General features: G+C 43.6%; 1 protein-coding gene across 1 annotated transcript in view; it reads right to left on the bottom strand.

Annotated features, from left to right (window-relative positions):
* LOC125466151 (collagen alpha-1(XVIII) chain-like) overlaps nt 1–23,391 on the bottom strand; it is a 123,209-nt gene that overhangs the window by 88,234 nt on the left and 11,584 nt on the right. Inside the window, exon 2 of the mRNA XM_059638786.1 lies at nt 2,729–3,276. Within this exon, the coding sequence (XP_059494769.1) occupies nt 2,729–3,276 (548 nt within the window). The remainder of the gene's footprint in view (nt 1–2,728; nt 3,277–23,391) is intronic.

Here is a 23,391-nt window from a genome sequence, read left to right as displayed (position 1 = left end):
ACTTTTAAGAAAAAGAGTTTTAACCTTGCACTGTATGTTTAAACCATCCTTGACTATGTCAGCAGAGTAATTTTACAGCCTGACAAGAAGTAAATACAAGGGATTCTAAATATGACCTAGAGCTTGTTTCCCCTTTTCTTCTAAAGTCTAAACATGGAGATTATTAAGTCCTTTGTTTTTGTCTCTTTGCTGTGTTGTAGTTTCCAAAAGTCAAACTGTTTATTTGGATGTATTGTCTGCAAAGCCATAGGTTGACAGAACAAAAGGTTCTGAAGAGTTGAAACACAATACTGGAGAGAGCTGCTGTTGTTCCAACTACTGGTGGACTTGCAAACTGAACCATTCACACAACCCTCAAAATTGCAATGTAAAACCGAACTAAGCCTAATCACTTGCTGTGCAGATTCTTCTTCATATCACCTTACTGTACATTGTCACCAACTAAAATCATGTTATAACACAATAATCAATCAGTTCTTTTTTCTTGTGGGAACAGCGTAACTAGACACTATAATATTATACAGTCACCCTAACATCGAACTGGAAATTTAGAAGAAATGCCTTTATACAAAGAAGGGAGGAGAATGTGAAAAGCACTTCCACAGAGAATGGTTGAGTGAAGAGATGTTTAAAGGGAAACTAGACAAGGGCAGGAGGGAAGATGATTGTGAAAATTAGATGAGAGAAATCTCAAATGAATCAAATGGCCCATCTTTTTGCCATATATCCTTTTCTATGCAATTCCATATGAGCTTCAGTATTGCCTGACACTCCATTCGCACAGCTATTTGTGTCATGATTTTCAGTCTCAGTATTATTTCATACTGAAGCAGGTAGGAGATGCTATGCTAACCTTGCTGTCTCCCCCAGTTGCTCTACAACATTTACTGTGAGCCAGCCTCATCTTACAAATCAATTCCTCCAGCTCTTTATGTAATGGGCTTTGTCAACTCTAAGCTGAATTACTTTATGGGACACCTTGTGAAACAAAGCTATTCATGGAGGACAAACCTACCCCCCTTCAGCGTGGAACAATCACACATGGACGTTGGATCTCACTTCAGCTTTAGCAAAGGAGAGTTTGAAGGTTCAAAAGTTCTAGAGGAAGACAAACACCAATTTAGAATGACCAAAAGCTTCAGGATCAGCGTAAGCCATCCAGCCCACTGCTCAGTCGTCCAGTGAGATCATGGTCTTCAACTCAACGCTCCTGCTTTTACCCTATAACACTGATTCCCTTGCTAATTAAAATCTGTCTATCTCAGCATTGGATATTCTTAATGATCCAGCCTGGACAATCCTCTGCAGCAAAGAATTCCACAGATTCACTACACTCTGAGTGACCTCTGTCTTAAATGGATGATGCTTTATTGCGAGATGATATCGTCTGGTCCTAGGTTCTCCCACAAGAGAAATCACCCCTTCTGCACCCATTCTGTCGAGTAACTAAGAATGTGATATGTTTCAATAAAGTTGCCATTCGTTCTTCTAAATACCAATGAGGGCAGGCTCAAACTGCTCTATTCATAATTTGCAAGACTTCCATCATAAAGTTGTAAAATAGATTCCTCAATCAGCATAGCCAGTTAGGACAGACACATTACAAAGCATCGACAAGGTTTTGAAGTAGAAGTTTCACAACAAGTTGAGCTTTGCACTGAGAAAGAACCAGACCAATCAGGAGCAGAGAAAAATTTACAATAACCTGCAAAATTTCTAATGGAAATGTCACAAAATAATCATGGGTTTCATTTCACTTTAGCTGATGATACAAAATAAGTAAATTCAATTTGACTGTCTGTTACATACCTCACCAATCCCCCATGTGGTCTAACTTTACTAATTAGTCGACAAAACAGAACCATGTCAAAAGCTTTACTAAAATCCAAGTAAAACTCCACCGCCCATTCCCTGAGTATGCCAGATACCAAACAGATTACTATATCTGGTGCCTTTTTTCATTCTTCCAGCAGATAGGGGGTTGCTAGCTAGGCTAACATTTATTGCTGAGATAACAAGGTGCAGACTGGATGAACACAGCAGGCCAAGCAGCATCAAAGGCCTGCTGTGCTCGTCCAACTTTACACCTTGATATATCAGAGTCTCCAGCACCTGCAGTTCTTACCATCTCTCTAACATTTATTGCTGTGGCTTTAGGGTCACACATAGACTGGACCAGATAAGGTCAGCAGTTTCCTTCCTTAAGGGACACTGGTGAACCAAAGAGATTTGTCCAGTAAAGGTTTTATTAGACTCTTACTCCCTGATTTTTCATTGAATTCGTATTCTATCATCTGCCATGGCAGGATTTGAACACGGGTCCCCAGAACATTACCTGGGTAACTGGATTACTCATCCAGTGACACTACTACTAAGTCGTTACCACACACAAGGAGCAATTTCTAGGTCTTTTCAGGATGAACCACATTGTTGTGGGCCTGGATTACTTTGTAGGCCAGACTAAGGAAGTGGATTTCCTTCCTTAGAGAGTATCAGCAACAATTGATGATGGTTTTGCAGTCACTGTGACTGGGACTAGATTTCCATTTCAGAGTTTTCTTCATTGATGTGAAGCTGCAAGGGTGGAATTTGAATCCATGACCCCAAAGCACTACCCTGACCACCTGGATCACTGGGCCAGTGACATTGCCACTGAACCACCACCAGCTCATGCTCTGAAAGCCTTTAAACTAGATATTAAGGCACCATGCCCGCCAGCAGTACTCACAATGTATTTGTCCCCGTCTGCTTCTTCAGCGTTTGCAATGAGTATTTTAGAATCCGGTTCAAACTCTAGAGGTTCCCATGACCTTTTGAATTTAAGTCGTTGGGGTCTCTGACATTGCTGGTTCAGGGTCACCGAATTTCCTTCAACATGGAGCCCAAAACGTGTCCACCTTTTGATCCTGGCCGGCACTTTGAAGGAAACTGCTTTTCTGGAAGCATCAGAATATGGAGGGGTGTAATAAAGTTCGATATGTTGCATGTCATCTTCCACTGGGGATAACTTAACTCCAAGGCTAATGACCTTCCCAGAAGAATCCACGACTGCAAAGATCACCCCACCCTTCAAATTAGTTTGCTTCAGTGTGACTAGGACAGCAAAATCTTTGTAAAATGGCTCTGGAAAGACAGTTTGAATTAGCCGTGGTGTGGGGGTGAAATCTTTGTGGAAATTCAACCCAGTTCTCCCTTCCAGCCCTTCAGTCTTGGATACATCTGGAGAGTCTTCAGGAACCAGACTGAGCAGATTGATGTCCTCCTGTAGTTCAATACCTGGAAGATAAACATTGTATTGAGTGAGTGTGTGAGGGAAAGAACCTGGCTTTATCCTATAGCCCCTGACAGCTCAGCTCCACTACTGGAAAAGCAGAAGGTTAAATTGGCAAGAAAAGCAAGCAAGTAACGCCAAATACAATGTTCTGCTTTTAATGTGGTCCAAAGAATCACATAGGGCACAGTTGATTGTCATCCCAAAATGAGTCTAACAATGGAGTGGGCATTTAATTAGTCATAGAATCCCTACAGTGTGGAAACAGGCCATTCAGCCCAATGAGTCCACACTGACCCTCTGTAGAGTACCCACCCACCCTATCCCTGTAACTCTGCATTTCCCATGGCTAGCCCACTTAGCCTGGACATCCCTGAACATTACAGGGCAATTCAGCATGGCCAATCCATCTAATCTGCACATCTTTAGACTTTGGGAGGAAACCAGAGAACACCCACACAGACACGGGGAGAATATGCAAACTCCATACAGACAGTCGCCCAAGGATGGAATCGAACCCATATCCCTGGTACTGTGAGGCTGCAGTGCTAACCACTAATCGCTGAGTCATTGTGCCACCTGAAAGGTTGGCAGATGCAGTGTTCAAAATTGTCCTGTGTTTGATTATATGAGTCTGGCACTATTGACGCTCACTGTGCTTGTTTAGCTAAGCCTGGGTGCTAACTTAGAAAAATAGTAAGCTGTAAATGTGCTGGAAGCCAGAACTGTAAGCATGGAGTCGACATTTTAAAGCATTGTAGAGAACTCTGGAAATAAAGTTCCTATACCTGTGGAACAGGCGAGATGAATGGGCAACAAATGAACTTTGCACAGATCTAAAGTATAAACTGAACTTTCCTACTTCTGCCACAATTAAGTTTGTTTTAAAATGTTTTAATAGTATGAGGGTGTCACTGACTAGACCAGCATTTATTGCCATCCCCATTGTCCAACATGGAATCAAGAATCAACCGCATAGCTATAGGCCTGGAGTCACATGTAGACCAGCTAAAGGTGCCTAAAGGGCATTAATGAATGAGATTGACTTTTCTAACACTTTTTACAAACATTGGTGCCATGGTCACATTTAGGCTAGCTTTTTAATTCTGGATTTCTAGGTGAATTCAAATTTCATCACGTCATGGTGGGATTTAAATCCATTTTCCCAGAACATTAGTTTAGGATTCTGGGTTACTGACCCACAGCCATTACCACAACTGGGCTCGATGACTTGTACACAGCTGTTTAGTGAACAGAGCCTCATCACGTTGCTGCTATTGAGCATGCAAGAGTTTCACATGCGGCCAAGCCCTCTCTGGGTTATTTACAGACTCCAGGTGGAGCCATTCCCTTGTTCAAAGCTGCTCAGTACCTGCCTGAAGGAGTTCTGTGATGGGAGGTGTGGGGACAGGTGCTTAGTGAGGGCCTCCCTTCTGCCTTTGCTGCTGACCTCCCTTGCTCTGCTCCCCCGTGAACATCACCCCATTGTCACTCATCAATGGCTGAGATGCCTCCTCGACTCTGTGCCTGTGGCATTATCATCAACTGCCACCATTCCTATTGGTGTTGCCAAGTGATGCACGATCTCCTATTGGCCAGCAGCCCTTGGCTAGTGAAGGCCCCTGATCCCAGGAAGGGGAGGATCACTTAAGACAGTGAGTCTGCTCAAAATGAGGACAGACACAGGGATCTGCCCAGTTACCTCCTCACCTCCATAAACACTGCCTATCACTGCTCAATGTGTAAGAACAAAATTGTCCATTGACTGCTGTGTTTTTTGAGAAAAAAATTTCCTGACCACCCTCTTTGTAGATTTTATACTTAAGAAACCCTGGGCAGACAGAAGAACATAAGAAATTGTAACCCAAGCATGCCATTCAGCCCCTTGAGCCTACCCCAATCCTTAAAGTCATCTTCTCACTCAATCATCCACATTATCTCCCCATATCCTTTAATTTCCTCTGTGTCCAAACATTTATCAATTTTGTATCTTAAATATACTCAAGAACTGAGCATCCCGGTTGTTGAGTTAGAAAAATCCAATGTTCATAAACCTTTGAGCTAAGCCTTTTCCTCCTCACTTCAGTCATCAAAGGCCACACCCATCCTTCCCCTGTAGCTGAGGCTGCTATCCTTGGTTTTATGGACAGGAGAGATTCCTCACAACAAGACAATGTCAAATGCCTGAAGAATTTTATGTATCAATGAGGTCACCTCTCAATTCTAGGGACTCTTGGCCTAAAGCACTGAAACACCCCTTGTAGGACCATTCCCTCATCCCAGGTATCAGTCTGGAGGTCTTTGTTGGAGTCCTTCCAGGTCAAGTTACTAAAGGTGGATATTTTCCAATCTACTCAATAAAAGATATCATTACACACCTCTGGAGCAGGTAGGGACTTGAACCCAGGTCTCCTAGCTCAGAGGCACAGGCACCACACTGTACCGTGAGAGTCCCCACATTGTTAAGTTCATACTTACTCAAGACCTAATGACCTTAAAAAGGCAAGTGATGACAAACTCCTTTCTTTCATTGTTGGTTGCTGTTAGAAAAGTAAATTACTCTAACAGACCTGGTTTCTGTCCTAACCCCAATGTGGCGCTGATCTTGCCAGCTGCCAACTGATAACATTGGATCAGTTTCTGACCACAGTGACTGCTGGAAATGGAAACCGACAAAGCTATTCCCTTGACACATCCCTGTCCCTCCACTACCCTTCACCCCTACTCCCCCAACCCCACACTCAAGCTGGCTCATAGGCCTGCTCCCCTGTATCAGGGACTTCTATATAAAAGAACCTTCAGTGAACATTTTTATTTCTGTTCATCTACTCGAGTGACTATTGGCCCTGGTAGAAGTTTTGAAATGAGTGCCAGCAGGCTATCTATTTGCACAGGTCATGAACACATTTAGGCCATTTCTATCCTTCAAACGCACTCTACACTTTTGTCTTTTTCTACTTTGAACCTCATATGAGAGTTTTACTTTGCACTTACAACACAAAGGCTGGAATTATGCAATTTGGAAAAGAAATATTAATGGAATAGGATTGCAGAGAACTCAACATGCACCCAAGCCACTTTTCCAAAAAAAGTCTTTCAGGCATGGGGCATTGTTGAGAATAACAACAACATCTTGGGCTTATGAAGCCCAATGTAATAATTTAGCGAAGATCTTTTCCGAGAACTCTTTGACATCATAACACATCAGGAGATTTAAAGGGGTGACTAAAAGTTTGGGGTGAAGAGTCAGGTTATGAAGAGGGGGGATGAGATGCAGAGAGGTTTAGAAGGATATTCTAGACTATGCGGTGTATGTAATTGCTGCCACTTCCACCCAATAGCAAGAGCAATATTTATTCCCATCCCCATTCCTGGTTGTAGTGGCCACTTCATAAGTCTGTTAAATGGCGTGGGACTGGAGTCACATGTTCACTGGACCAAGTATGGACAAGGTCAGAAATCACACTACACCAGGCTATAGTCCAACAGGTTTATTTGAAAACAAGCTTTCGGAGTCTCTCTCCTTCTTCAGGTGTAAGTGAGAGGGATAGTATCAGGCACAGAATTTATAAGTAAAAGATCAAAGGGCCACGCCACTGATGAGGAAGTATTAAACAAACATAAGATGCTGTTAAATCTTTAATCAGTTAGAAGGTTTTAATTGATTCGTTTGATTTAATTGATTGTTTTCAAATAATCCTGCTGGACTATAACTTGGTGTTGTGTGGTTTCTGACCTTGTCCACCCCAACCCAACACCGGCACCTCCACAACATAGACCAAATATAGGCAGTAAGTTTTTCAACAAGGTATAAATGCCACTCTGGACGAGATAAAGTTTTAGCATTTAAATTGTCAGGTTTCTGTAAATTACTCAGTCAGCGGACTGGACTGACCGGGAGGTGTTATGACTAATCCTGGCCAACGAGATAATCACGGCCTTTGATGTTCGATTTGCTGTTGTATACACAAAACAATGCCTTTTATCATAAGAAGAAACCTGATGTGTTAGAAAGTGCAGCTGACCTCAGAATACAGGGAAGTTTTAAGGGAAGGTGCAGGAAGCAATTCTCTAGAGTATCTGCCAACTATATATTCCAGAAGTCCTTTCCTACCAAAGGGTGCATTAACTTTCCAACAATATCATTGGCACAAAGTGGTTTATCTTTGCACCTAGCTCCACTACAGCGGTCGCGTTAATCCAGATTCAAGAATCAATTCGATTCGGGAACTAGGCAGATTACAATTGCCTGGAGAAAAGAATTCAGGAACATCTGGACAGTCTATTAGAATAATCCAGCCTATCAACTCCATTTACAAAACGTGTGTTATCAATTAAGAACCAAATTAACTGCTGATGCTGTAAATCAGGAACAAAAACAAAGTTGCTGGAAAAGCTCAGCCGGTCTGGCAGCATCTGTGGAGGAGAAAACAGAGCTGACGTTCCGGGTCCAGTGACCCTTCCTCAGAACGCGTTATCAGCTATCAGTTGGCATCTTTGGGGTGGCATGGTGGCTCAGTGGTTAGCACTGCAGCCTCATAGCACCAGGGACCCGGGTTCAATTCCAGCCTCGGACAACTGCCCGTGTGGAGTTTGCACATTCTCCCCGTGTCTGCATGGGTTTCCTACGGGTGCTCCGGTTTTCTCCCACAGTCCAAAGATGTGCAGGCTAGGTGGATCGGCCATGCTAAATTGCCCGTAGTGTTCAGGAGTGTGTGGGTTACAGCGGGATGGGTGGGATGCTTCACGGGGCAGTGTGGACTTGTTGGGCCGAAGGGCCTGTTTGCACACTGTAGGGAATCTAATCTTGTCCTAATTTTAGTGCTCGACTCAGTGAAGAGATGTCCTCAGTCCCTTTCTCCATGTGAAAAATTAGGGCAAAGTGGACCAGTTTCAAGTGGCAATGTCACATGCCTTGGTTAAAAATATTGGTTAAATGCCATGTTGGTGAAGACAGCAGTATAGGGCATGTATCCATTCAGGTTAAAACAGCTGTTCTCATCTGAACTGCTACATTAAATGTTGCAAGCAAGCCTTTCCACCTGAAGGTTCCCAAAGCTCTTAACTCAAATGCTATTATTTTCAACAGACCAGTTGCGTGATTGTCTGGGCACAGTGGCGTCTGTAAGTTAGAAACAAAAAGTGAATCCAAGGGGAAATTTCATGATAACAAGTAGTTGACATTAGAGACTCTTGAAGGAGCCATAATAATAGCGCATGTGGTGAAAGTGTAAGAAAAGGCCAAAACTGATAACAGCTTCAGATAGTGTGTCTGGCTAAACAGATTAGGATGGAAGTGAAGACAAAAGTGAGGCAGGGAGCCAGACTCTATGTCTCAGACAACAAGATCAATCTTGAGATGGAAAACCATATGATCCAGATTGACTCATCCATCTGGAAAACCTGACAGTCCACCTCTCCCACCTTTGCTCCCAATTCCCCATCAGACCATTCAACTTCCAGTTAAATTAATGCCACTATAGCATTATTCTATTCCAGAGTGCCAGTCTCTCATCTTCAAACAAGTTTCCTGATTTCAGCTAAAATATTACCTTTAACCAATTGGAATCTATTTTGTTTGTCATACTAATGTGATTTATCATGAATCAAGATCCCAAGCTCACTGCTTAATATGTTTTCTTAATGTCCCTCAACAATGGCAAGCTATGTTGTGATTGGAAAACTATATATCTTCAAATTGGCATTATCCATCACTGACATAAAAATATGTTTTTTTTATAGAATCCCTGCAGTGTGGAAACAAATCCACAGTGACCCTCAGAGCATCCCACATAAACCCATCCCCCTATAACCCACCTAACCCACACACCCCTGAACACTACGGGCAATTTAGCATGGCCAATCCACCTAACCTGCACATCTTTAGACTGTGGGAAGAAACTGGAGCACCTGGAGGAAACCCATGCAGACACGGGGAGAAGGTGCAAACTCCGCACAGACAGTCACCCGCGGGTGGAATCAAACCTGGGTTGCTGGAGCTGAGAGGCAAAAGTGTTAACCACAGAGCCACCGTGACACCCCAGTGATGATTACTGCTCAGTCTATTACTGAATGCAGTGTTAGTGTCTTCCAAACATTACAGAGGACAAAGGTCAGTGAATTGCCAACAGTATCAAGTAGCCTTAAGCAGTAACAAAACAGAAATGGCCGCAATAACTCAGCAGGTCTGGCAGCACCTATGGGGAGAAAGCAGAGTTAACGTTTCAGTTCCAGTTTTGAAGAAGGATCGCTGGACCCAAAACATTAACTCTGCTTTCTCTTAACAGATGCTGCCGGCCCTGCTGAGCTTCTGATTTCTGGCATCTGTAGTTCTCTGTTTTTGTTTGTGTAACCTCAAGCATTAAGCTCCTACGCAGCGACTTCTAAACCCACGATCGCTTCTACCTAGAAGGACAAGGGCAGCGGATACATGGGAATACCACACCCTGCAAGGTCCTGTCCAAGGCTCTTACCATCCTGACCTGGAAATATATCACTGTTTCTTTAGGTTGACTGGCTCCAAAATCCTGGAACTTAGTTCCGGGCAACGGAGAGAGCGTAGAGCGAGTAGCTACACCAAACGGAACTGGAGCAGTTCGAGAAGGTAGTTCATGACTTGGTCCTCAAGGGCAGCTAGGAATGGACAATAACAGCCCAGCCAGCAGAGCAAACTCCCAATGAATGATTGTGCAGAAGTCTCTGGGAGAAGTCTCTACAATCGGTGTCAGTTGAGGAACTCAAATATCTTGTTTCATATAATATGTGACAAGTGTTGGATGGGTGCAGTTCTAATAATACTCAAGAAGATTAAGAATATTCCGGGCAAAGCAGTCCCCTTGACCACAATCTAATCCACCATTTTCAACATTCATTGTCTCTCTCACCAGCGCACAGTGGCAGCAGTGTTTACCATAGTCCAGATGTACTGCAGTAACTCACCAAAGCTCTTTCTACTGCACCTTTCAAACTGGCAACCTGTATCAGGTGGAAGGACATGGGTAGTGAACACATGGGAACACCACTACCTCCAAAGTCCCTCCAAACCACCTACCATCCTGACTTGGAAATATATTGCTGTTCCCTCACTGCAGCGCAATCAAAATCCTGCAACTTCCTTCCGAGCAGCATTGTGGATGTTCCTACATCCGATGGACTTATAGTAGCTCAAGAATAACTCAGCACCTCCAATTAGGGATCAGCAATAAATGTCAATCTATCCAGTAACGCTCACATCTCAAGAATACATAAATTAGACAAATAAATATTGACTATGTATCTTACTGAAGCTTTGTCAGTTTTGCCGATGTTAACACTTGGTGCTGTTTCATCTTCACTTTGCATTTGTTCAAGGCTGAGATAGATGGATTTTTGTTCATCAGAAAAATGAGGGATAAGGGGAAAAGGCAGGAAAGTGGATTTGAGGAATTTTGGATCTGCCATGATCTCATTGAATGGTGGAATGTGGGCTGATTGGCCTCCTTCTCCTCCTATATCTTATGGTTTTACAGTTCAACATAACTCAAGGATTTCAAATAATGCCCATTCCCCGTTGGCTCTTTCTTTGGGATTTTTTCATATTTTATGTGGCCTGCATGTTCCACCCTCTTTGCTGTCAACTTCACTCAATGACAGCATTTTCATCTCTGCCAGCTTCTGAGTTCAAGCCTCACTTGAACACAAAATCTAAGCTGATATTTTAGTGAGAGTTTTCTATCACTCAATCATGTCAGCGCAGTTCATCAGGTTGAAGCCAGACCACTATCAAGCAGTCCATTGAGTCCCATTTTCCCCATTTTAAGCCCCTCTCCTGCAAGCTTATTTCCCTCAAATGCCCAACCAATTTCCTCGTGAAATCATCAAGGCATCCTTTTGCATGTGCAATAAAGAATCTCTGTTTGCCTGCTCAGGTTGATGGACAGAAACCAACGGCACTTTTCCAGGTAATATAGATCCTCACTAATATAGATCCCTCAGGTAACACTAGCCACACAGGCTCCCTTTTATTCTTCAGCAACTTACACAATTCTGGAATCAACGTTAATATTTATCAAGGGGCATCAGACAAAGCTTCAAATCAATACTTTATCAAAGACTAGGTCAACAACAACAAGGGAGTCAAAGACTTCAGAAGAGGAAAGAAAGGAAGGAAGTTGGAGATAAAAATCTAACCAGCATTATTTCAGACTTTTGGGACAGCTCATTATCTCAAAAAGTTGCTATACAATCTTACTGCTTCACCTATTTCTCAGGAGTTTTATTTTCTATTTATTTGCCCTCTGTTATTGTTACTTTGAGTTTTAATTTTTATAAGTGTATGCTGGTGAGGCCCAGAGGTATGAAAAGATGAAGGAAGTGTTGAATAAAATCATCTAGACCTTTCCTAGGAGTTGGTGATGTCTAAATCTGGCCCAGCAAATCATTTTAGCTTCATGTTTTGCCTTACTAACTTCCTGGCAAGATTCACACAAGTCATTGAGTGGATGAGATAACCCTGACCTGATAACGTACCACACACAGACTAGCGGGCAAAGTTAGAACTCATGGAATAAAAGGGATAATAAAAACATAGATACAAAACTGTTTGACAGTTAATAGTTGTATCTTTGGAGTGGAGGAAGATTTTCCTGGTGTTTGCCAAGAGCTGGTGTAAGGTGACTTCTCTTCCCAGAGAGCTACAAAGGCATGGTCATTGATTATTTTTAATGTTGAATTAGATTCATTCTTGATTATCAAGGGAGCCAATGGTATCCGAGATAAACAGTACCGTAGAACTGAGGCTATAATCAGATCTGCCATGATCTTATTGAACAGTGTGAGCAGTCCTGAGGGACAAAATGGCCTACTCATGCTTCTGATATATATTTTCATGTGTATGATGGTACATTCATCAGTTATCAAAGATATCGCACAATATTACAATGAATAATCACAGTTAGCAGTTCTTCAACAGTGCAAGTAATTAATCCAGTGGGTTAATAATGAAATAAATAAATGGGGGCCACAAAGGAAATTCAGTTATGTCACAGTAAATCAGTACTAAATTCTTGCTATTTATAAATATGCAGTCAAGTTTATAGAAATTGTTTGCATCCACTTGGGATTTGGTTCCTTAAATAGTTTTAGAGAGTCAGTCTGTTGGATTCTTTAAATATTATTTTATTCATTTACGGGATGTGGCTGTTGGGATGGAATTTGCTGCCCATTCCTAACTGCCATGGAGAAAGTGATGGTGAGCTGCCATCTCTAACCACTGTAAACCATGCAGTGCAGATCCACCCATAGTCTGTCCATTTACAGTGAGCAATGTTTCCAGAACTTGGTAGGCCTATTTTTTACGTGCAAACTGGTTGCTTTGCCCTTCTCTTGGAACGTAATATCAGATTCTGCATGAAGTCTGATGATAAACTTTTCTCAATTGAAGTATCAACCTTTCTTCCTATTGCCTCAGCTCCCAAAACAACCCATCTCCTGCACAGTTGAACAATACCCAGTCACATCCGGCTGCAAGCTTACAACGTCACCTCCCTCGATCTCAGGGAAACTTGTGTGTTTATGGGGTAATATACTCATGGTTACCATGGCAATGTGTATTTCCTAAACCTCTGTAACTCTCTCTGCAGGACATGCATTTCTGATTTGGAGAAAAATTTGCACAAATGCTAAACATAAAACTTCCACTCCTCTGGCAATGTTATTAATAGACTGAGGGTGAGAGTTAAAGACCTGAAAACTGACAACTGGAAATTCAAGGGTCCAAGCCTCACTTGAACACACTATCTGACATATACGTGGAGACATCCTTGTCAAGACTACTCAAGGTCTAAAACACTTCAGTCAAATGAGCCCTTATCTTCGAAACTCCACTGAGAAAAAAAACCCAGCCTATCCAACCTTCCATCATAAGACAACCTGCTCATTCCATGTATCAATCTATGAACCTCTTCTGAACTGCTCCACTGCATTTATGTCCTGAAATGGCCGAGCAAGTCTCTCATCCCAAGGGTAATTGGGGGATGAGCAATAAATACAGTCCTGATTAGTGATGCTCACATCCTGTGAATAAATACATTGGAAAAACCTTTTAAGCTTACCGTGAAATGCAAATTGGAGGGTGTTAGTGGGGGACGTTGTTGGAGGGGAAACCCCTGCTCAGACACTGATTCATTTCAGGGACAATGTTGTATTATTAGAACTCCAAGAACATACTGACAAGTAGAATTTTTATTCTGTTGATGACTGTTTTCATGAACAAGATTCTGGCAACTTCCTTGATTGTTCAGTGCTGGGGAATGCTCCAGTTCGCAGCCAAGACAGAGAGATCAGAAAGGAACTGAAGAGGGGGGACAATACGTTTGTTATGAATAATTACATTTTCCCTGGGGTGGAGAAGAAAAGATATCCTCCAGGTAATAAAATGTGAGGCTGGATGAACACAGCAGGCCCAGCAGCATCTCAGGAGCACAAAAGCTGACGTTTCGGGCCTAGACCCTTCATCAGAGAGGGCTTTGTGCTCCTGAGATGCTGCTTGGCCTGCTGTGTTCATCCAGCCTCACATTTTATTATCTTGGAATTCTCCAGCATCTGCAGTTCCCATTATCTCTGATACTATTATATCCTCCAGGTATCCCCCTTCTGGTCACTAGCTCTATGAATCACACACATTAAGAAATGAGTAAAATCAAACAGTGTCCTACAGATATTCAACCCAACCAGGAGTGTTCAAATGCTGTTATCCACCTGGATCTAGATTGAAACACCGTATAATTAGTTTCTCGCAACACTTCCAGCTTCCAGGCTAGGCTGGATTCAAACGCAAGTCTAAAATGGTAAGCTGCATCACAAAACTGACCCTGAGCTTCCACAAACTGACAATGGATTCCAGTGTCAGAAATTTCTCGTTTGCCAAAGTCCCAGATGACAATTGACTGCCCTACGCTTTGTGCAGGTAAAAACCTGGGTAATCTTCCAGCAGCTCCCTACCACCTCCCGCCTCAACTCTGACCATGCACTACCACCCCCCTCCCTCCACCCTTTTTCAGATTCATAAAAACAGCTACCAGGAAAAAAAGCAAAAATAATTACTGAGAATTGCCAATAAATGCCAATGGCCAGTTTCTAAAAATGTTCAAACCGTGAGCAAAATTGAATTGCAAGTGGATTTACTTTATTTATTGCCCGCTCAAATCTCCAATATTTTATCTTTGAGCTGGAGAAAGAGACTGTAAGCAAGTTTTCCACTCTTGTTTGCCAAACAGGTCTTTCAAAAGTGACAGCGTCACTATGCTGCTCCCCGATTGTAATATTGATTGGATTATACGATTGACTCTATTGTTGGAAAAACTGACAAGATCATTTATATATCCATGTATATGCTTAGAACAGAATACAAGGAAAACAAAGCTAGCTTAATCCCTACATTTCTACTTCCGTGTTAATTTTTTGCCCCCCCCATGTAAAGGCAGTTACTAGCAGCATCCCTCCATTTCTTGTTCAAAATGACTTGTGTGCACATTTGAGTCTTGTCAGTAAACATCAAGTGAAACTATTCAGCTAGAGAAGCATCACAGCCAAGTCTGGCTTTCTTCTCAATGGGCATGCACAGGATGCTTTCTCCACCAATAAACATTGGCTGGTTTTGTTTTTGGCAGCCCCGGAAGCACCCCAACCATTCACAATCATGTTTCACCCATCTTTTCCAATTTCTGTATGATTAGTATTCCAGTCCTGATCCTGACAAAAGAGAAAATGAGAACTATAATATACCTTGAGCATTGTTTTCGTTAGATGTCTTTTCGGAAGTTTGAATTAACTGCACGTCATCTCCTCTTCTAGGCCAGGAGGGTGTTGTCACTTCAGGCTGCTGCATTGTCTGACTGGTTGGTGAAACATCGCCCTCAAACCACCACCATGACCCTACCGGATGGTAGAGAGCACAGAGCAGCAAGAAACCCAGGGGACCAAAGAAGGAAAGAGGCATAGCAGGGTCAAGACTCTTTCTAGAGTGAGTTTAAAACTGAAATGTGACTGCTTTTGAAAGAGGCTTGTTTGGGATCGCTCAGACGACTCAGTGTCAACCTGCTCTTCACAACATGCTCCTCATACCAGCTGGGAATCTGCTCTGAAGTCAGCAACAAACTCAAATTCGTCTCTTGAACATTTTGTTATCGTCCCCAAGTCCTGATAATGTGTCAAGGATGACTGCCTGGCTCACACCCAACAGCATCACAGATGTTTGCTCTGTTTAAGAATGCTGATGCTAGTGTACAGTCATAGAGAATGTAAGGCTACAAATTCACCATCATCGAAGAGTTAATTTAACCCATAGTTATGTATATAATCAAGTTCACACACACACACACACACACACACACACACACACACATTGGAAGGTGAATGTTGACATTGCTATGATAGATCGCAGGTTATTTTCACATTACTGTAAGCTGATGTTTATCATTTTCTGAAAGGAAGTACCGTTATTCTTCCTACTTCCCTGCCTTCCTAGTCATTTGTGAAAGTACTAAACAAAACCCAAGTAGAAATTGAATTCTTTCCAAATTGGTTCTTCAAAGTTTATTTCAGAAGTTACATAGTATGGTCAAAGGAATCTCTCTCTAGATTCCAGTCACTACTCTGCAAGCAATCCATTTTCTTAATGGTATCAAATGTCTCGTACTGGGCTGCAGATCACTCAGGGAGTCTGTGTTGCACTTTACATGTCCTGGTGGAGTCTGGAGATATGTATGAAGATGGTAGAAGCTCCAACTTTCTTTTCCATCATCCCGTTGACCAGAAATCTCACCCACCCTGACTGCCTGCCACTGGTGTGCATTGGAAGGATTTGCAGGCTGATGCTCAATGTGTTCGTCCACGTTATGAAAACACCTTCCATAGCTTGGTGCTGCCTGAACCTCAAAATTGGACAAACCTGGATGAACTTGGAAATTCTGGCTCAGAGGAATGGCCACTACTAATACCAAGGTCACCTCATCAAAGGTGTTTTGAGGTGGAATCCCCGCCACAGTTTGACGTTGCACCATATGTAATGATCCCAAGTTCTCTGGAAAAGATTTCACTAGTCTGACTCAGATCTGCTGAAAGCATTTCATTGGTAACAATTAAACTGAGCCAGCTCTGGTTCAGAGATAATGGGAACTGCAGATGCTGGAGAATCCAAGATAACAGAGTGTGGAGCTGGATGAACACAGCAGGCCAAGCAGCATCTTAGGAGCACAAAAGCTGACATTTCAGGCCTAGACCCTTCATCAGAAACTGATGAAGGGTCCAGGCTCGAAACATCAGCGTTTGTTCAGCTCTGGCTCAGTTGGGGTAGACTGTCTTCTTTCAGAGACATGCGGTTCCAGGTTTAAGTCCCACTCCAGGATCTGAGAGCAAAAATCAAGGCTCCCGCTCCATGGGAGTGCTACTCTGTCAACATGCTGCCTTTTGAATGGCATATTAAAGCAAGGCTCCACTTGCCTGCTCTGGTGCAGAAGGAAAGTTGTGTTATCTCCAGGGTCCTGACCGATATCTATCCCTCAGTCAACATTAAATGACAATTATCTGATCATCACCGCATGGCTGCTTGTGGGAGTTTATTGCGTGCAACTTCACCTCCACATTTCTTACATTCCAAAAGTGACTACACTAAAGTCCTTCAAGCTGTTTAGCAGACATGAAAGGTAATATATAAATGCAAACCTTTCTTCCAACCCATCTTTCTCATTTAGATGCTAAGTGACCTATTAAAGCATTTCGTTTTACTATTTGAATTTAATTCACGTCACACTATTGCAAATTGTATGAAACGTTGTCACAGTCTCATCCAGCAGATTACGATACAAATTTGATTGTGAAGACTGATTTGTTTAGCCATAAAGATGGAATGCAAACATGTGTTCCAAGTTCTCAAACATGGATCAAAATGAAAACCACTAGCAGCAACAATGGAGAATTTTGAGCTGCAAGATCCCAGTGAGGAAGGGATTTTTTTTTCCCAGTTCACAATATATGTGCAAAGATCTGATGGACAGTGTGGTGTTTGCCCTGATTGCTCCTCCTGACACCTTGTGGCATGTGCCATCTCAGCCAGTAGGTGGCACACTGCAATCAATCAATGATAATAAAATGTGAGGCTGGATGAACACAGCAGGCCAGGCAGCATCTCAGGACCACAAAAGCTGACGTTTCGGGACTAGACCCTTCATCAGAGAGGGGGATGGGGTGAGGGTTCTGGAATAAATAGGGAGAGAGGGGGAGGCGGACCGAAGATGGAGAGAAAAGAAGATAGGTGGAGAGAGTATAGGTGGGGAGGTAGGGAGGGGATAGGTCAGTCCAGGGAAGACGGACAGGTCAAGGAGGTGGGATGAGGTTAGTAGGTAGATGGGGGTGCAGCTTGGGGTGGGGGGAAGGGATGGGTGAGAGGAAGAACAGGTTAGGGAGGCAGAGACAGGTTGGACTGGTTTTGGGATGCAGTGGGTGGAGGGGAAGAGCTGGGCTGGTTGTGTGGTGCAGTGGGGGGAGGGGACGAACTGGGCTGGTTTAGGGATGCAGTAGGGGAAGGGGAGATTTTGAAACTGGTGAAGTCCACATTGATACCATATGGCTGCAGGGTTCCCAAGCGGAATATGAGTTGCTGTTCCTGCAACCTTCGGGTGGCATCATTGTGGCACTGCAGGAGGCCCATGATGGACATGTCATCTAGCGAATGGGAGGGGGAGTGGAAATGGTTTACAACTTGTAGGTGCAGTTGTTTGTTGCGATCTGAGCGGAGGTGTTCTGCAAAGCGGTCTCCAAGCCTCCGCTTGGTTTCCCCAATGTAGAGGAAGCCACACCGGGTACAGTGGATGCAGTATACCACATTGGCAGATGTGCAGGTGAACCTCTGCTTAATTTGGAAAGTCATCTTGGGGCCTGGGATAGGGGTGAGGGAGGAGGTGTGGGGGCAAGTGTAGCATTTCCTGCGGTTGCAGGGGAAGGTGCCGGGTGTGGTGGGGTTGGAGGGCAGTGTGGAGCGAACAAGGGAGTCACAGAGCGAGTGGTCTCTCCGGAAAGCAGACAGGGGTGGGGATGGAAAAATGTCTTGGGCGGTGGGGACGGATTGTAGATGGCGGAAGCGTCGGAGGATGATGCGTTGTATCCGGAGGTTGGTGGGGTGGTGTGTGAGAACGAGGGGGATTTAGAACGATAGGGGATTCCATCGCCTATTCCCAATTCCTCCACCTCCGCCGCATCTGCTCCCACGATAAGACATTCCACTCCTGCACATCCCAGATGTCCAAGTTCTTCAAGGACCGCAACTTTCCCCCCACAGTGATCGAGAACACCCTTGACCGCGTCTCCCGCATTTCCCGCAACACATCCCTCACACCCCGCCTCCGCCACAACCGCCCAAAGAGGATCCCCCTCGTTCTCACACACCACCCCACCAACCTCCGGATACAACGCATCATCCTCCGACACTTCCGCCATCTACAATCCGACCCCACCACCCAAGACATTTTTCCATCCCCACCCCGTCTGCTTTCCGGAGAGACCACTCTCTCCGTGACTCCCTTGTTCGCTCCACACTGCCCTCCAACCCCACCACACCCGGCACCTTCCCCTGCAACCGCAGGAAATGCTACACTTGCCCCCACACCTCCTCCCTCACCCCTATCCCAGGCCCCAAGATGACATTCCACATTAAGCAGAGGTTCACCTGCACATCTGCCAATGTGGTATACTGCATCCACTGTACCCGGTGTGGCTTCCTCTACATTGGGGAAACCAAGCAGAGGCTTGGAGACCGCTTTGCAGAACACCTCCGCTCAGTTCACAACAAACAACTGCACCTCCCAGTCGCAAACCATTTCCACTCCCCCTCCCATTCGCTAGATGACATGTCCATCATGGGCCTCCTGCAGTGCCACAATGATGCCACCCGAAGGTTGCAGGAACAGCAACTCATATTCCGCCTGGGAACCCTGCAGCCTAATGGTATCAATGTGGACTTCACCAGTTTCAAAATCTCCCCTTCCCCTACTGCATCCCTAAACCAGCCCAGTTCGTCCCCTCCCCCCACTGCACCACACAACCAGCCCAGCTCTTCCCCTCCATCCACTGCATCCCAAAACCAGTCCAACCTGTCTCTGCCTCCCTAACCTGTTCTTCCTCTCACCCATCCCTTCCCCCCACCCCAAGCCGCACCCCCATCTACCTACTAACCTCATCCCACCTGCTTGACCTGTCCATCTTCCCTGGACTGACCTATCCCCTCCCTACCTCCCCACCTATACTCTCTCCACCTATCTTCTTTTCTCTCCATCTTCGGTCCGCCTCCCCCTCTCTCCCTATTTATTCCAGAACCCTCACCCCATCCCCCTCTCTGATGAAGGGTCTAGTCCCGAAACGTCAGTTTTTGTGCTCCTGAGATGCTGCTTGGCCTGCTGTGCTCATCCAGCCTCACATTTTATTATCTTGGATTCTCCAGCATCTGCAGTTCCTATTATCTCTGATACACTGCAATCAATCCTCTTGTCTCTGCTGTGTCTCGGCTGTCAGTGATGGAAGATACTCCACTGGTCAATCTCAACGGAATCACAGGTGAACAATGTTCCCTCTAAGTATTTTTACCACTGCAAAGAGCCACTAGATTTTTGTGCACCATTGCTGGTGAGTCCCAACAAAAGCATTTGTCTTCATGAACAAGATGACTTACATCTTGTATGACAACAATAAGTGCGGTGTACCTCACTTTTCAGGCATCAGGGTTCTTGGGAGCTGTAAAGAATGCACCTGCTCCCTGCAATAGCTCATATCATGTTTGTGCCGTGTGAGATATCATCAAATTGGGTGGAGCTCATCCAACTTCAACATTAACTCTTTCAGAGCCATTCACTTACACAACTGGCAGAAGCTGTTCCAAATTCATGAGGAGGTTGGCTGGGGGAAGAGTCATAACCAGGGACTACTCGTGAATTACCACACCATGACATAGTTTTGAATTGTAAAATGCAACATTGTGTAATAAAACCAGTAAACAATTGTGTTACACAAACATGCTTGGGTACTAGACATCCTTGTATAAACAGTGTTTAACCTAAGTTGATCTAATTGTAGAACCAGCTGTTATAGAATGAGGCCATTCAGCACATTGTATCTGATCTGTGGCAGAATTATCCAGTTTGTCTCATTCCTCTGCTCTTTACCTATTGCCCTGTAAAAGTTTCTGCCTTCAAATGTTTTCCAGTTCTATTTTGAAAATTAATATGGATCTGTTCCCTTTCAGGCAGTGAATTTCAGATTACAACATCTCACTCAATCAGGGAATGCTTTCACATGTTGACTTTGGTTCTTTTGACAAACACCTTAAATATGTGTCCTTTGGCTACTCACGGGTCTGCCAGTGGAAATAGTTTCTCCTTATTTATAGAAATGAAAACTGTTATGCATTGCCCGGTGTTCTGTATATTGCAATTTTCACATTTATTTCAGAACAATGCAGAGATGAAAATTCTGAACTAACAATCTTTGATTACCATACATTAAAATATCATAGACCTTACAGGATTTTCTATATGCATGGGTCATAGGCCAGAGCTTCGTTTCTTGACTGGAATTTTCATAGTTCTCCTAGCTCTCTAGCTCCATCAGTAAGCTTAAGCAATCAGGTACAGTTAACAAAGACCAGCTGCCAGCCTAACATGATCAAGCACAGATCAGTCAAACTATTGAGTTCCACAAGAAATGTGTTGCGCAATTTACGCATATCTTCCTGACCTTTAGCACTCTTAAGGACAACAAGCCCACATGTGCCAGCTTTTTCACATAGCTGAAGTTCCTCATCCCTGGTAGTGGAGGCTAACTAAGTCTAAATAAAGAGAGAAAAGTCACATTTAAGAAAGAAAAGTCTAAACTGACAAAGAATTAAGTGTGCTAGGAAGAAACAATTGACTAATTTTGGTAAAGTTGAATTTAAACAATAATGTATCGAAAACTATCCTGACAGTTTTGACATGAGAAAAGAAAACACAGTCTTGCGTTTAACGATTACTTGATCTACCTCAACAAGTTTTTGTTATGCACCTAATTATATAGCAACGCTCAACCTTCCTGCCTTCCCACCTATCCCTGCCCTAATCACCTTCCATCAAGGTGATCCCAAGGTCAAATTCTAGATTGGATAAATTCTCACTTAACCACCAGATCACCAGGCCTCTCATCTCCCATAGCAACTAATTTCAACTACTAACAAGGGAGGCATGGTAACTTGGTGGTTAACACTGCTGCCTCCCCTTGCCAGGGGTTTGATGCCCCCTTGGGTGATTGTATCAAATTTGCACGTTCTCCCTGTGTCTGTGTGGGGTTTCCTCTGAGTGCTCTGGTTTCCTCCTACAGTCCAAAGACGTGGAGGATTGGCCATGCTAAACTGTCGTAGTGCAGACTAGGTGAATTACCCATGTAAATGGAGGCTCTTCAGAGGGTCAGTGTAGACTTGATGGACTGAATGGCCTCTTTCTGCACTGTGTGGATTCTATTCTAACTCTAATCACCTCATGAGCTCCTTCATCATATCATATTCACCTGGATCATATTATCTTTTCATTGGATGGGGGGTGATTCTGAAAGACCACATTGATTGCTCATCTCGAGATGCCCTGAAGGGATGCTGAAGGCTTAATTCTTGAATCACTGTGATTCTTATGGTGATGGTGTTCCCATTATAGTGTTAGGCAGGACTTTCCAGGATACTGAAACTGTGAACGAACAAAGCAATGTGTTCAAGTCAGTGTGACCTGGAGGGGGATTTGGCAATGACAATGTTTCCTCTGATATTAGTCATTTTGCTGATATAAAACACAAGGCAGGAAGGTGATCTTGACAAACTTTGATCTCACCAGTTAATCTCACCCCTTGTGAAGATGTCTATTACTGTATGGACCTTCAAGGTAAACATCTAGATTAGTATCCAAATTAGGAAAGCGAAATATCCTTACTGTCATTAGGTACCTAAAACAGTGATAGAAGAGTTAACCAAGTTCTTCATTCAATGTGGATCACCCACTGAGATCCAGTCAGATCAAGATCTCACACTGTATGGTACCCTTTCACACCATTTCAATCCAAACAGTCATCCAATGCGCTCTTGAAGGTCTCTGAGAGACCGGCAAGTCCCTTCAACACCCAGTGGTAAATAAACATGGGCCTTTAGCAAATGAGACAGTTTTTTCCAATGCCAAGTGATACCATTTGAGCTAACAAGACTCCAGCAATTTTTCAGAGATTGTGGGATCAAGTGCTAGCCCTGTTCCTAATTGTATAGTTTACCTTGAAGATGTGTTGCATATGGTGACACTTGGAAAGGCCATTTGAAACAACTACAGCCTGGGAAATTACAACTGATTGATTTGGGGATTAACATTTCCAGGTGTGTGCTTGCAAAGATACAAATAATCTATCACGGGCACATGGTAGGAAAAGGACAGGCGCGGCAAAATTACAAACATTAGTGAAATTTCCCACTCCTCAAACTTTTTGTATATTCATTTCTGGGATGTGGGTGTCACTGACTGGGCCAGCATTTATTGCCTGTCCCTAGTTGCCCTTTAGAAGATGGTGATGGGTTGTCTTCTTGAATTATTGCAATCCATGCGATAGATCCAATACAAGATAAATCAATAATGCTGATAATGCCGATAGCGAGGGTTTCACAGGACCCACTAAAGAAATGGTGATATATTGCTATGTCAGTATAGTGAGTGACTTTGAACTTTCAGATAGTGGAATCTCCATTTAGCTATTTCCCTTGACTTTCCAGATGGGAGTGGTTGTTGGTTTGGAAGGGAAAATGGGAAATAATAAGAGTTTTGGAGGTGTGTGGTTTTTATTTTGACTTATTCATGGAATGAGGGTGTCACTGGCTAGGCCAGTATCTATCACCCATTCCTAATTGCCCAGAGGGCAGTTGAAAGTCAACTACATTGCTGTAGATCTGGAGTCACATGTAAGGACAGCAGTTCCCTTCCCTAAAGGACTTTGGTGAACCAGATAACATTTTTCTCCCCCCAACAATTGACAATGGATTCATGGACATCATTAGACTCTAATTCCAGATTTTTATAGAACTCAAATTCCGCCAT

The sequence above is a fragment of the Stegostoma tigrinum genome, chromosome 31 (assembly GCF_030684315.1).
Source record: "Stegostoma tigrinum isolate sSteTig4 chromosome 31, sSteTig4.hap1, whole genome shotgun sequence".
NCBI lineage: Eukaryota > Metazoa > Chordata > Chondrichthyes > Orectolobiformes > Stegostomatidae > Stegostoma > Stegostoma tigrinum.
This window is presented reverse-complemented; position numbering and strand designations above follow the sequence as displayed.